Below are 14,777 nucleotides of genomic sequence, written 5' to 3'. Positions count from 1 at the left end.
GTGCCAAAAATCGAGGACAGGCAGTGTGACAGAGTATGAATTTTGCTGAGATTTTGGATTGGCGGGCATTTAATTATGTGTAGATGGTGGTTGTTAATTTGCTTCATTTTGTTTTGAACTGCTGGAATAATTTAGCTCAAGGAAATGCATTTATGTTTTAAGATTATATGTTGGAGGGACATAACTGAATGGAATGATACCTCTATAGCACAGGGACTGAATTACAAAGAAGGCCATTTGCTAAACCAAACTCATTCCTTGACACTTTTATGCTCTGGCTCAGTATGCGCTAGCCGGTAAACTTTACCTTCTAGCATTTTTTGTAGTAATGTGTCTTTTCTCACGGTTGGGGCACCGTTGTGATGTGTTGCCAATGCTATCAGTAGTGAGTGTGTGGAGTCAGCAGTGTTTTTGAGCTGACCGAGGTATCTGGAGAAAGCATCATGAGAAATGGACACGTGAAAGTTAAACTGAGAAGTATTTAAGCAGTTGTATATATCGAGTGATATATTATTTGATGTATAAAGTTTGAGAAGGTGTATTGTGATGTTCAGTATTTCACTTGTAGGGACTGTTTTCTGCATGAGTAAATAACCATTGTAATTTGCATGCATGCTAAAACCCTGATGTTGTTGTGCATATTTTAAAATTGTACAATTCTTATCCACAATTTACAACTTCAGAAATTGCATACTATTACACTGTGCACCACTTGTAAGCTGCCTCTCCTGCTACAAAATGTGAAGGCTATAACATCTTTTGAATGGAGACAACTTATAAACCGTTCACACCCATCATATGATGAAACTGTGTGGCTACTGCCAGCAGATTGCTTGTAATTAATTGTCACACAAAATGAACTAGTCGTGAAATAGGTCCTTTGCAGTAAAATATAATGTCCATTCATTTAGTGTATTAAACTTCAGTCAATAAAACACTCATAGCTATGCCTTTCTCATTAACACTGCCATAATTTCCAACCAAAAATCTATTTATTCCAGAGAAACCACTGTTTGTTCACTACGAAGCTGAATGTAGATGTAGTAAGGTCGACTGTAAAAATTCCACATTCCAGGTGTCCATGCCAAAAATGAATATTTACATGATTTTTGAAAGTTAACACCTGGTCCTAGAAATTTACTTCAGCTCAACACAAAAGAATCTCAAATTTACATTTTCTTATTAATCTGTAGACGTCAGTTAATGTGCTATCTGGTATAACTGCTTAAATGCTTCCCACTTTAACTTTCACTTGTTTATTTCCTACAATCCTCTCTCCAGATGGTTACTCGGCAGGCCTAAAACCACTACTGATTCTGCTCTTCCCCTGCTGAAGCACTGATGGCACGACACAACAATGCCCCATCCATTAGATAATATGTGGAAAACTGAAAAATATTTGAGGGTAAGGATCACCGACTAGTGCGTTTTAAGCCAAATGCACAAGTGTCAAGAATGCTGTACTCTTACAAAATTGGTTAACTGTAAAGTTTCCCTTAATGTGCATGCCCAGAGTAGGCCACAAATAATGTAGCTCTGCTTTGGGGATTAGCTGATCCTCTCAGCAGGTTCTCAGTTTACTTCTAAATTAATCATGAAGCATTTTCATATGTACCTAGTGACCAGCTTCGATTTAAGAACTGTATTAAGTAATGCTGTTGATAAAGTAATAGATTGTGCTAAGTATCAGTTGAGGCTGTAAATATCTTATTGACTGTGGACATGTAGCACTGTAGTTGGTTACTGAACCAAAAGCAGTGACCTAGTGTTAATAAAAGGCAACTGGACTGTTTTACGATCAGTTTTTGTTAATTAGCCACTGTACATTCTTAGATACCGTGTCTAAAATTATATTCCTACCTCTGCTGCACTGTTTTATCTTTGCAGTGTGATCAAATGCTAGTTTTAACCTCTGTTGTTCTTTAAGGTGATGGGGATCAGGTCGCAGTCCTTACTTAGACAATAAGGTTGATAGTGTTTTCCACAATTTTAATTTCATTGGATTCTTCAATGATTGATCTCAGACATTAGAGACTGTTGTCACATTTGTGGATTTCTATTGCCTCCCTCAATTAATGGGCATGGTAGCTCTGCTCCGCAGTGAGAACTTCCGCGCTGTGGAATTTTATTATGTGGCCAGTCTCACACAGCACTATGGCCCAACCTGGAATACTGTTTTGGTGATCCTGATGTTGATGGATCATCCTGTCATACCCACAGACGCTTTACCAGAAGTGTATGGTATGTGGTATATTCCTGACATCGCAGTTCGGTTCTTTTTGTCCTGTGTCAATCTGAGGCACTCTTCAATCATCTCAGTTGGTTTGTAAAAGGTCTTTACTCATGTTTGCACTATGTACGACCAATCCTGTGTGTCACCCTGGAAATGTATGGCAGAAAGCCATACACTTTAATTCTTCCACTTTGATGTCTGTGGAATTGTGCATCACGAAAATGCACCGGAAGGACAAACAGAGACAAAGGAATATTAGCAACATGTTCTCCGGTGACCCTGTGACGCAGTTTGACGCAAAAGACCAGACATGTGTATGGCAAAAAACTGGCAACTGCATCACGACAATGCCCCCACACATTCATCCCACTTGATCCAAAATTTCGTGGCCAATCATGGAATTACAGCCATTCGCCAACCTCCCTACTCTGCAGACATGGCTCCTTGCGACTTCTGGTTGTTTCCAAAATTGAAGACGCCACTGAAAGGATCCCGTTTTGAGAGTAGAGAAGAGATACTTTTTAGACAGGCCTCTTATTAACCATCCCTCTTTTATGGCTCGGCTGATGATTTGGTAGTTTGTGTAGTAGTTATTGGTCAATTAGCGTCAGTTTTGATACATGCTGTGTCCAGGTACTTGCCATTTCTTGTAACCAGCATATCTAGAAAGGGCAGCTATTCGTCCTTTTCTGCCTCCATAGTAAATTTTACATTAGCAAGGAGACTGTTTGTAATCTTAGGAAGTTGCCAAGCTACCGTGACTCTAGATGATGGTGTCATTTACATACGCTTACTACACCGTCTCCATGGATTTTAATACCTACTCCGTATTTTTCTTTTGTTTCCTTTACTGCTTGCTCAATATACAGATTGAATAACATCGGGGAGAGGCTGCAATCCTGTCTCACTCCCTTCCCAACCACTGCTTCCCTTTCATACCCCTTGACTCTTATAACTGCCATCTGGTTTCTGTACAAATTGTGAACAGCCTTTTGCTCCCTGTATTTTACCCCTGCCACCTTCAGAATTTGAAAGAGAGTATTCCAATCAAAATTGTCAAAAGCTTTCTCTAAGTCTACAAATGCTAGAAACGTAGATTTGCCTTTTCTTAATCTAGCTTCTAAGATAAGCCGTAGGGTCAGTATTGCCTCACGTGTTTCAACATTTCTACGGAATCCAAACTGAACTTCCCTGAGGTCGGCTTCTACCAGTTTTCCCATTCGTCTGTAGAGAATTCGCGTTAGTATTTTGCAGCCGTGACTTATTAAACTGATTGTTCGCCAATTTTCACATCTGTCAACACCATATTTCATATGGAATTGTAATTTCTACTAACAGCTGGAAGGCATTGGCATGGATAGTTCACTTAATCTAGCGGTGGCCAGTTTCTTCGTGGAGTATCTTGAAAGTATCCTGCATCGAGCAGCTAGTAAACATAAGATATACAGGTATGTTGACAACTTCTTTGTGAAGAGCTTTGGAGAGGAGGAACTCAACAACGTCCTAAGATGCCTGAACAGTCTCTGCACCAACATAAAATTTACTGTGGATATAGAAAATGACCAAATAATAAATATGCTGGTTAGGAGGAATGGGATCAGTATTGCCTCGTGTTCATGCATTAGTTTGGAATGCAAACTGTCTTCCCTGAGACTGGCTTCTACCAGCTTTTCCATACATTTGTGAATAGTGTGTGTAAGTATTTTACCGTCATGACTTGTTAAGTTGGTGGTTCAGCAATATTTACACCTTTCAGTACTTCCTGTAGAATTTGTTCTTTGTCTTAAGGTATTTCACCTGTCTCATACATCTTGCATGCCAGATGGAACAGTTTTGTTATGGTATATTCTCCCAAGGATCTCAATAATTTGGAGATAATTTCATGTATTCCATATGGCTGGTTTCGATCTGAGTCGTTTAGCACTCTATCAGATTTCTCTTGCAGTATATCACCAGTTTCATCTTCATCTACTTCCTCTTCTCTTTATATGCAAACATCAAAAAAAGTTTTGCATCACCCCAGTCCCCAGAACTCCTGAAGATAGACGTTGGCTGTTGATACTGTATCACAGACACAGTCCCTTTGACTGTTCAGAGATGTCACTAAACCTGCCGAAAGATGTAAACAACCACGCATGAACAGCACATATTAGATGGTGGGGGTCTGACAGCCGATCAGTTCCAGTCATTCCACCAGGGAGGAGGTACACGGCTTGTGTTGTCTGTAGTTCAACCATGCCTAGACTGTCAGTACCATGGTTCGATCGCATCCACATTGTTACTTTGTGCCAGGAAGGGCTCCTAACAAGGGAAGTGTCCAGACGTTTTGGAGTTAACCAAAATTATATTGTTCGGACATAGAGGAGATACAGAGAGACAGGAACTGTCGATGACATGCCTCGCTCAGGTCGCCCAAGGGCTACTACTGCAGTGGATGACTGCTACCTATGAGTTGTGGCTTGGAGAAACCTTGACAGCAATGTCACCATATTGAATAATGCTTTTCGTGCAGCCACAGGACGTCGTGTTACAACTCAAACTGTGCACAATAGGCTGCATGATGTGCGTCACTCCCGACCTCCATGGCGAGGTCCACCTTTGCAACCATGCAGTGTGGTACAGATGGGCCCAAAAACATGCCGAATGGACTGCTCACGATTGGCATCATGTTCTCTTCACTGATGAGTGCCGCATATGCCTTCAGCCAGACAATCGTCGGAGACATGTTTGGAGGCAACCCGGTCAGGCTGAACGCCTTAGACACACTGTCCAGTGAGTGCAGCAAGGTGGAAGTTCCCTGTTGTTTTAGTGTGACGTTAATGTGGGGCTAATGTATGCTGCTGGTGGTCATGGAAGGCACCGTAACAGCTGTTCAGTACATAAATGCCATCCTCTGACCGATAACGCAACCGTATCGGCAGCATATTGGCGAGACATTCGTCTTCATGGACGACAATTAGTGCCCCCATCATGCACATCTTGTGAATGACTTCCTTCAGGATAACGACATCGCTCGACTAGAGTGGCCAGCATGTTCTCCAGACAGGAACCCTATTGAACATGACTGAGCGATGTGGCACAGTGGTTAGCACACTGGACTCATATTCGGGAGGACAACAGTTCAATCCCGCCATCCTGATTTAGGTTTTCCGTGATTTCCCTAAATCGCTCCAGGCAAATGCCAGGATGGTTCCTTTCAAAGGGCATGCCCAGACTTCCTTCTCCCTCCTTCCCTAATCCGATGAGACCGATGACCTCGCTGTGTGGTCTCCTCCCCCAAAACAACTTAACAACCCAACCTATCGAACGTGCCTGGGGTGGATTGAAAAGGGCTGTTTATAGACAATGTGACTCACTGACCACTCTGAGGGATCTATGCCGAATCACCATTGAGGAGTGGGACAATGGGGACCAACAGTGCCTTGATGAACTTGTGGATAGTATGCCACAATGAATACAGGCATGCATCAGTGCAAGGGGACATGCTACTGGTTGTTAGAGGTATCAGTGTGTACAGCAATCTGGACCACCACCTCTGAAGGTCTCGCTGTATGGTGGAACAACATACAATGTGTAGTTTTCGTGAGGATTAAAAAGGGGGGAAATTATATTTATGTTGGATCTCTATTCCAATTTTCTGTACAGATTCTGGAACTCTCGGAACTGAGGTGACACAAAACTTTTTTTATGTGTGTAATATTGTCTTTAAATTCATTTCCCTTTTATAGTCCTTCTATGTATTGATCCCACCTTTCAGCATATTCTCCTTTGTTGTCTGAGCACATAACCATGTAGTGGGCATGTTGATTATTGTAACACAAGCAGACACGCAGCGCACTTCGTTCACATTTAAAGAATAGCTGTCTTCATGTTACGAAGGTAAACATGAACGAGCAAAAATCACAGCTTAATCTTAGTTTAATTAAACAATGATAAAATAAACTTACATTGTATGAGCTAAGTCATTGTTCAATTAAGAAATAATAGAATAAATTTTCATTATATCACTCTGTTGCCATGTACATGTCTTACCCCTCAGTAATGACACACTCAAAGCATTAAACAGCACAGTTGCATCAGATCACAGCCGACTGCTTGTTAGATTGCTAATTATCTTATATACAATTGCCTCATTGTGAGATTGTGCTAATAGCTTGGAATATGGATCATTTTCTTGCACGGATTGTACATTTTTAACTTCTCCAGCCTGCAGTTTGTTTTATGTTACTGCTCCTCATTTGGACTTACAACAGCACATCTTAGTACTGGGTTAGCTGAAGCAATAATGAAGGAATAGGTATGGCCTACATTTATAAAGTAACAATAGAATGGTACAAGACAAATGAGGACAATGTTATTTGTGGTTGGTGCACTTTATACAAAGGCACATCCACTTGAGGGTTAATATTCGTACAGCTGCTTCTCTTTTCTCCAAAGGTCTCTTTTAATTTTCCTATAGGCTGTACCTGTCTTTTCTCTAATCATACATACTTCTTCAGACGTTCTCTAAGCATACATGCTTAACCACTTCATACTCCCTCTCCCATGAACCATTGACCTTGCCGTTGGTGGAGAGGCTTGCGTGCCTCAGCGATACAGATAGCCATACTGTAGGTGCAACCACAACGGAGGAGTATCTGTTACTGTCATTTTCAGACAATACCTGTAGAATGAGCGTCTTTGCTATATCATGCCTGCCCATTCCTCCACTGCCAGTCACACACCATGATGGGTGGAGTGGTGGGGGGCCTGCGTTGCCAGATGCTCGGTGCAAACTCTGGTCCCTCAGTACTCCTGCAACCTGTGTAGGGAGCGGAAGTCAGTCTCAGCCAACACTGTGATTTTAGTTGGCTGTGTGCCGGGTTCCAAGCTTTGCTGATAGTGAACCCAATGTCTCTCTTGATCAACCTGCCAGCCACTCATATTTCAATAGCCTCCTTCAGGAAACAGTCCCAAAACGATGAGGTCTGTCTTAGCACTTCCGTTTATTCATACTTCAATGAGTCCCACGTAGCCGTGCAGTGTTCTGCAACTGCAGATTCAGTTGGTTGCTTAAGTTTGGTGTGTCTTTTGTGTTCATCTCTCTTCAATTGTCCGTACGGTCTCCTCGATATATTCCTTACCACATTTACACGCAATATGGCAAACACTTGATTTACAGAGCCCCAAGTCATCTTTCACCATACCTAATAGAGCATGATTTTTTCTTGGTGGACAGAAAATGGATTTAACCTCATCGTTTTGGGACTATGTTCTGAAGGATGCTATTGAAATATGAGTGGCTGATGGGCTGATCGAGACAGACGCTAGGGTCACTCTCAGCGAACTTTGGGACCCAGCACTCAGCCAACTAAAATCACAGTGTCAACCGAGAGTGACTTCTGTTTCTAACAGAGCCCGCAGGAGTACTGAGAAACCAGAGTCCGCCCCGAGCGTCTGTTGGTGCTGTCCCCTCCATCACTCCACCCATCATGGCATGCGTCTGGCAGTGGAGGAAGTAGTGGGGAGGGGGGGGGGTTGATCAGATTATAAAGGGGTTGCAGTGTAACAAAGATGGTCATTCTACAGGTATCGCCTAAAGATGACGGCAAGGTACGCTGTTGAAATGGCATGTTGCAAAAATGACGGCACCCGGTTGGACAGCCAACAACAGTACAAACGTTTGTTCTGTGTTCTTCCCTGTGCTCAGCCAGGTTAGTGATAAATCATTTTAAATAAAAATAGTTCAGGATCACATGTCAGTTGTTAAAATTTAAAATAATTAATCAGGTGATTGGTTTCAATTGTGGTACAATCATCTTTTGACCATTAGAACTCTGTAAAAAGAGTAGAACAAAGTTTAAGAGGACAACAATTAGGTGTAATCTAATTTAAGTAATGTAACTAATTTTATAGTATGCTTCCAAATCTACCCACAATGACTGCTGGAGTGAGTGTGGCAAAGAGCGGCCTGCTATGTGTTGCCAATAAACCCAGCTGGCTCTTGCATGGATCGGCAAAGCATGAAATAACCAGTTAACTGGCAGAGGCTCCACCAGCTGTCTCCCACATAACGTCTTTCACAGCCAATGGTTGTACAGTATGGGATAATTTTGTAGTCATAATGCAGTGAAGTGTAATTATTATAGGCGTAATAGCTAAAAATATAAAGATAAGATGATATATGAATTGTGCAATGAAAAGAAAATTTATGTACGATAGGAAATTGAAAGGAAGAAATATTCAGTAATGTACTGTATTGCCGGCCGGAGTGGCCGAGCGGTTCTAGGCACTACCGTCTAGAACCTCGCGACCGCTACAGTTGCAGGTTCGAATCCTGCCTCGGGCATGGGTGTTTGTCACGTCCTTAGGTTAGTAGTTCTAAGTTCTAGGGGACTGACGACCACAGCAGTTAAGTCCCATAGTGCTCAGAGCCATTTGAGCCCGTACTGTATTGGAATGTGGCCTGCCATCTAAAGTCGGTTGCAGTACCTACATGCAGTCCAAAGATAGCTCATAGGATTGGTTGGTTGATTTGGGAGAGAGGCCATCTTTCCTATAGGATTAGAGAAGGATGGGAAGTAAGTCCTTTCAAAGGACCCATCCTGACATTTTCCTGAAGCGATTTATGGAAATCACAGAAAACCTAAATCAGGATGGCCAGTCACAGGTTTGAACTGTCATCTTCCCAAATGCGAGTCCAGTGTGCTAACCACTGCGCTACCGCGCTTAGTGGTTACCTACGAGATGAAACCTGAATCGGTATATACTGTTATCGATCATGCTGTTATGCAATCAGTGATAACCTGACACATGCTAAAATAAACAGCAAATGAATCTCCATCATGTATGGTCGTATGTCCTTACTAATAACAAATGATAAGCTTAAAATATGTGGTACATAGTAAAATGAAGCTGAAGTTGCGTAAGCTAAAATTTTATCTGTAGCATTATAAGCAGAAGTGCAGGTTACATATTCCTTTGTCCATTTAATGCATTTAATAAAATACAGTATACATGAGTATTTGATATATCTAAAAACAAAGATGATATGACTTACCGAACGAAAGCGCTGGCAGGTCGATAGACACACAAACAAACACAAACACACACACAAAATTCAAGCTTTCGCAACAAACTGTTGCCTCATCAGGAAAGAGGGAAGGAGAGGGAAAGACGAAAGGATGTGGGTTTTAGGGGAGAGGGTAAGGAGTCATTCCAATCCCGGGAGCGGAAAGACGTACCTTAGGGGGAAAAAAGGACGGGTATACACTCGCGCGCACACACACACATATCCATCCACACATATACAGACACAAGCAGACATCTCACAAGCAGACATATTTGAAGACTAAGAGTTTGGGCAGAGATGTCAGTCGAGGCAGAAGTGAAGAGGCAAAGATGATGTTGAATGACAGGTGAGGTATGAGTGGCGGCAACTTGAAATTAGCGGAGATTGAGGCCTGGTGGGTAACGGGAAGAGAGGATATATTGAAGAGTAAGTTCCCATCTCCGGAGTTCGGATAGGTTGGTGTTGGTGGGAAGTATGTGGCTGAGGGACTGCGTCAGCTTTCAGACAACACCACATACAAAGTTTGCCAAGGTAACCCCATTCCCGATGTCCAGGCAGAGCTTCAAGGAATCCTCAGAACCTTAGGCCCCCTGCAAAACCTTTCACCTGATTCCATCAACCTCCTGACCCCACCGACACCCCGCACCCCTACCTTCTACCTTCTTCCTAAAATCCACAAACCCAATCATCCCAGCAGCCCCATTGTAGCTGGTTACCAAGCCCCCACAGAACGTATCTCTGCCTACGTAGATCAACACCTTCAACCCATTACATGCAGTCTCCCATCCTTCATCAAAGACACAAACCACTTTCTCGAACGCCTGAAATCCTTACCCAATCTGGTACCCCCGGAAACCATCCTTGCAACCATTGATGCCACTTCCTTATACACAAATATTCCGCACGTCCAGGGCCTCGCTGCGATGGAGCATTTCCTTTCACGCCGATCACCTGCCACCCTACCTAAAACCTCTTTCCTCATCACCTTAGCCAGCTTCATCCTGACCCACAACTTCTTCACTTTTGAAGGCCAGACATACCAACAATTAAAGGGAACAGCCATGGGTACCAGGATGGCCCCCTCGTACGCCAACATATTCATGGGTCGCTTAGAGGAAGCCTTCTTGGTTACCCAGGCCTGCCAACCCAAAGTTTGGTACAGATTTATTGATGACATCTTCATGATCTGGACTCACAGTGAAGAAGAACTCCAGAATTTCCTCCCCAACCTCAACTCCTTTGGTTCCATCAGATTCACCTGGTCCTACTCCAAATCCCATGCCACTTTCTTTGACGTTGACCTCCACCTGTCCAATGGCCAGCTTCACACGTCCGTCCACATCAAACCCACCAACAAGCAACAGTACCTCCATTATGACAGCTGCCACCCATTCCACATCAAACGGTCCCTTCCCTACAGCCTAGGTCTTCGTGGCAAACGAATCTGCTCCAGTCCGGAATCCCTGAACCATTACACCCACAACCTGACAACAGCTTTCGCATCTCGCAACTACCCTCCCGACCTGGTACTGAAGCAAATAACCAGAGCCACCTCCTCATCCCCTCGAACCCAGAATCCCCCACAGAAGAACCACAAAAGTACCCCACTTGTGACTGGATACTTTCCGGGACTGGACCAGACTCTGAATGTGGCTCTCCAGCATGGATACGACTTCCTCAAATCCTGCCCTGAAATGAGATCCATCCTTCATGAAATCCTCCCCACTCCACCAAGAGTGTCTTTCCGCCGTCCACCTAACCTTCGTAACCTGTTAGTTCATCCCTATGAAATCCCCAAACCACCTTCCCTACCCTCTGGCTCCTATCCTTGTAACCGCCCCCGGTGTAAAACCTGTCCCATGCACCCTCCCACCACCACCTACTCCAGTCCTGTAACCCGGAAGGTGTACACGATCAAAGGCAGAGCCACATGTGAAAGCACCCACGTGATTTACCAACTGACCTGCCTACACTGTGATGCATTCTATGTGGGAATGACCAGCAACAAACTGTCCATTCGCATGAATGGACACAGGCAGACAGTGTTTGTTGGTAATGAGGATCACCCTGTGGCTAAACATGCCTTGGTGCACGGCCAGCACATCTTGGCACAGTGTTACACCGTCCGGGTTATCTGGATACTTCCCACCAACACCAACCTATCCGAACTCCGGAGATGGGAACTTGCTCTTCAATATATCCTCTCTTCCCGTTACCCACCAGGCCTCAATCTCCGCTAATTTCAAGTTGCCGCCACTCATACCTCACCTGTCATTCAACATCATCTTTGCCTCTTCACTTCTGCCTCGACTGACATCTCTGCCCAAACTCTTAGTCTTCAAATATGTCTGTTTGTGAGATGTCTGCTTGTGTCTGTATATGTGTGGATGGATATGTGTGTGTGTGCGAGTGTATACCCGTCCATTTTTCCCCCTAAGGTAAGTCTTTCCGCTCCCGGGATTGGAATGACTCCTTACCCTCTCCCCTAAAACCCACATCCTTTCGTCTTTCCCTCTCCTTCCCTCTTTCCTGATGAGGCAACAGTTTGTTGCGAAAGCTTGAATTTTGTGTGTGTGTTTGTGTTTGTTTGTGTGTCTATCGACCTGCCAGCGCTTTCGTTCGGTAAGTCATATCATCTTTGTTTTTCGATATATTTTTCCCACGTGGAATGTTTCCCTCTATTATATTGAGTATTTGATATTTTACAATTATAAGAGGTGGCAATAACATGAATCACCAAGACATCAACAGTTATTTAGGGAGTAAGAACTAAATTGATATATTACTTTTTGTCGATTGACAGAGCACGGACAGTGGAATATATATAAGCATTTGTATTAATATATAAAGCCTTGTACCATCTTATTGCAGAATTATGTCATACTCTATGACCATTGGCTGTGAGTGAAGTTACGCAGGAGACAGGGGCAGAGCCTCCACAACTTAAAAGCTTATTTTCTGCTTTGCTGGTCCACGCATTAGTCAGCAGTGTTAATCGACATTACATAGCAGGCTTTTCCTTGCAACACACTCTCCGAAAGATACTGTGGATAAATGTGGAAGAGTATTTTAAATTATGTACATTACTTAAATTAGTTTATAACTAAGTCGTGGCCTCTGAAACTTGTATTACACTTTTCACAGAGTTTTAGTGGTCTGAAGATGATTGTACCATGATTGGAACATGTGTCCTGATTAATAAGTTTTAAATTTTAACTAGGCTGTTTTTATTTAAAAGCTTTTACAATGTATTTTGATTTTGATCACTGATTTCCCAGGAACAATGTTCAAAAAAAGGTTTAGATATAGTTTGAGAGAAAGCTTTGTAAGATCGGAGCATAGTCTGGCTTCACAGAATAAACCTATCACTCTGCTGCATACATTGTGCCACTGTGAAAATTCTGTGCATTTAGTTGTCTCTCTATATTTTCCAGCAAGAGAGGGTTTGAGTTGGAGTCCCAGATTTGTGCACAAATTTAATCTCTCCGGAAGATGCAACACTGTTTTAGTTTGTATATTTATCAATTTGTAATCAAGTTGACACTCAGGCTTAACAAACATTGCATGCACGAGAAAATTGTAATTTATGAGGATTAAAAATTATTTTGTGGTAGCTTGTACTAAGTGTTACTAAGTTCTTGAACAATGGTCTTTTTTGACTGTAGGTGTACGTGCATACAGAGAAGAATGTTCTGATAGAAGTTAATCCACAGACGAGAATACCCAGGACATTCAAGAGATTCGCTGGTTTGATGGGTAAGCTACACATGTTCTGTCTTGTTTTCTACTCAGTAATTTGGTTGAAATGTTTCACATTTCAGTATGCTAGTTACAATTTTATTCCTGTGTTTTCTGCTATCTTGTGACACATTGTTGGTATGAAACTATGAAACTCTTTTGCTTCTTGAATATTCTGACAATGTTGTGCGACACGAGTATTCCAACTGCATCACTGTTAGAGCATGAAATCTGTAATTGCGCACAATCGTTCGTGGAGAGCTGCGTATAAAAATTATGCACTATTGTATAAAAGTTATAAAGTACTCACACGAAAGTTACAGTGGTCTCAAGAGGAAGATAGGAAAAGAAAAGTGTCAATTTCATCGTTCCCCAGAAAACTGATTGCTATCTCAGCCATAGCGTATATGGGAAACCCACCAGAACAGACATTGTTTTGAAGACCATAGTTCAGAGCTTTTCAAACTTCTCACAGTGACGCCCTTCTAACACGTACAGTTTCACTAGACACCTTTCACTAATATCTGTAAGACAGATTCTGTTGTGACAAATGATATTTTAAAGAATCTTTAATTTTTATATTTCATTTGTAAATACAATACACTTATTGAAGAGAAGGTTGTTTTGTATTATTCTGTCACAAGTTTTTCGTTTATGTTACATTCTGAATTTACTATTCTCACAACACCTTTTATGCTACCACTTGACACCCTGTGGTATCAGGACACCTAGTGTGGAAAGCTCTGCCATAATTGTTGAAAGTTCTTGTGTTCCAAAAAAAGGTCACTTGCTGTGTCTAAACATGGGCCATGGACTTGACTGACGTGAATGATAAGGACCTATCTACACAACATTTAACAGAGAATGCAAACAATAACACAACTTTCAATAAAGTGTGCTTTTAAATACAGTACGATAATTTACAACAGTGCCAGCGAGCCACGGTACATTATTATTATACTGCTTTAAAGAAGTTGGCTAGCTTTCTTTGGCAGATCATTTCACACAGTTTTTCTAGTGCATATTGTTTTATGCTCATCAGGTGCAAAAACTCAATTTGATTTGAATCACTTTATTGCTCCATGCACATAATCATTTTGTTTATAGTATCCAATAATGGGAACGTCGTCTAATATTTTCTTCAAAGCTTCATCATCCTCATCTTCATCAACTGCTTCACTACTGTAATTTCAAACAGCATCAATAATGTCCTTGTCAGCTACAATCTGGCCAATTGGTGAAAAGCTCACATGACATCTGAGCATTTTTTGAATATGTGTAAGTGACTTGTAATGATATATCTAAAAACAAAGATGATGTGACTTACCAAACGAAAGCACTGGCAGGTTGATAGACACACAAACATACACACAAAATTCAAGCTTTCGCAACCAGCGGTTGCTTCATCAGGAAAGGGGGAAGGAGAGGGAAAGACGAAAGGATGTGGGTTTTAAGGGATACCTCACCTGTCATTCAACAACATCTTTGACTCTGTACTTCCGCCTCGACTGACATCTCTGCCCAAACTCTTTGCCTTTACAAATGTCTGCTTGTGTCTGTGTATGTGCGGATGGATATGTGCATGTGTGCGAGTGTATACCTGTCCTTTTTTCCCCCTAAGGTAAGTCTTTCCGCTCCCGGGATTGGAATGATTCCACCCTCTCCCTTAAAAGCCACATCCTTTCGTCTTTCCCTCTCCTTCCCTCTTTCCTGATGAAGCAACTGCTGGTTGCGAAAGATTGAATTTTGTGTGTA

General features: G+C 42.3%; 2 protein-coding genes across 2 annotated transcripts in view; one reads left to right on the top strand and one right to left on the bottom strand.

Annotated features, from left to right (window-relative positions):
• The window catches only part of LOC126203935 (microspherule protein 1), a 354,642-nt gene that overhangs the window by 130,464 nt on the left and 209,401 nt on the right, over nucleotides 1-14,777 (bottom strand). The window lies entirely within an intron of this gene.
• Nucleotides 1-14,777, top strand: part of LOC126203936 (ribosomal RNA small subunit methyltransferase NEP1) — a 52,881-nt gene that overhangs the window by 5,986 nt on the left and 32,118 nt on the right. Inside the window, exon 3 of the mRNA XM_049938334.1 lies at nucleotides 12,950-13,040. Within this exon, the coding sequence (XP_049794291.1) occupies nucleotides 12,950-13,040 (91 nt within the window). The remainder of the gene's footprint in view (nucleotides 1-12,949; nucleotides 13,041-14,777) is intronic.

The sequence above is a fragment of the Schistocerca nitens genome, chromosome 9, assembly GCF_023898315.1.
Source record: "Schistocerca nitens isolate TAMUIC-IGC-003100 chromosome 9, iqSchNite1.1, whole genome shotgun sequence".
Lineage (NCBI taxonomy): Eukaryota > Metazoa > Arthropoda > Insecta > Orthoptera > Acrididae > Schistocerca > Schistocerca nitens.
The sequence above is the reverse complement of the archived record's forward strand: the minus strand, read 5'-3'. Positions and strand labels throughout refer to the sequence as shown.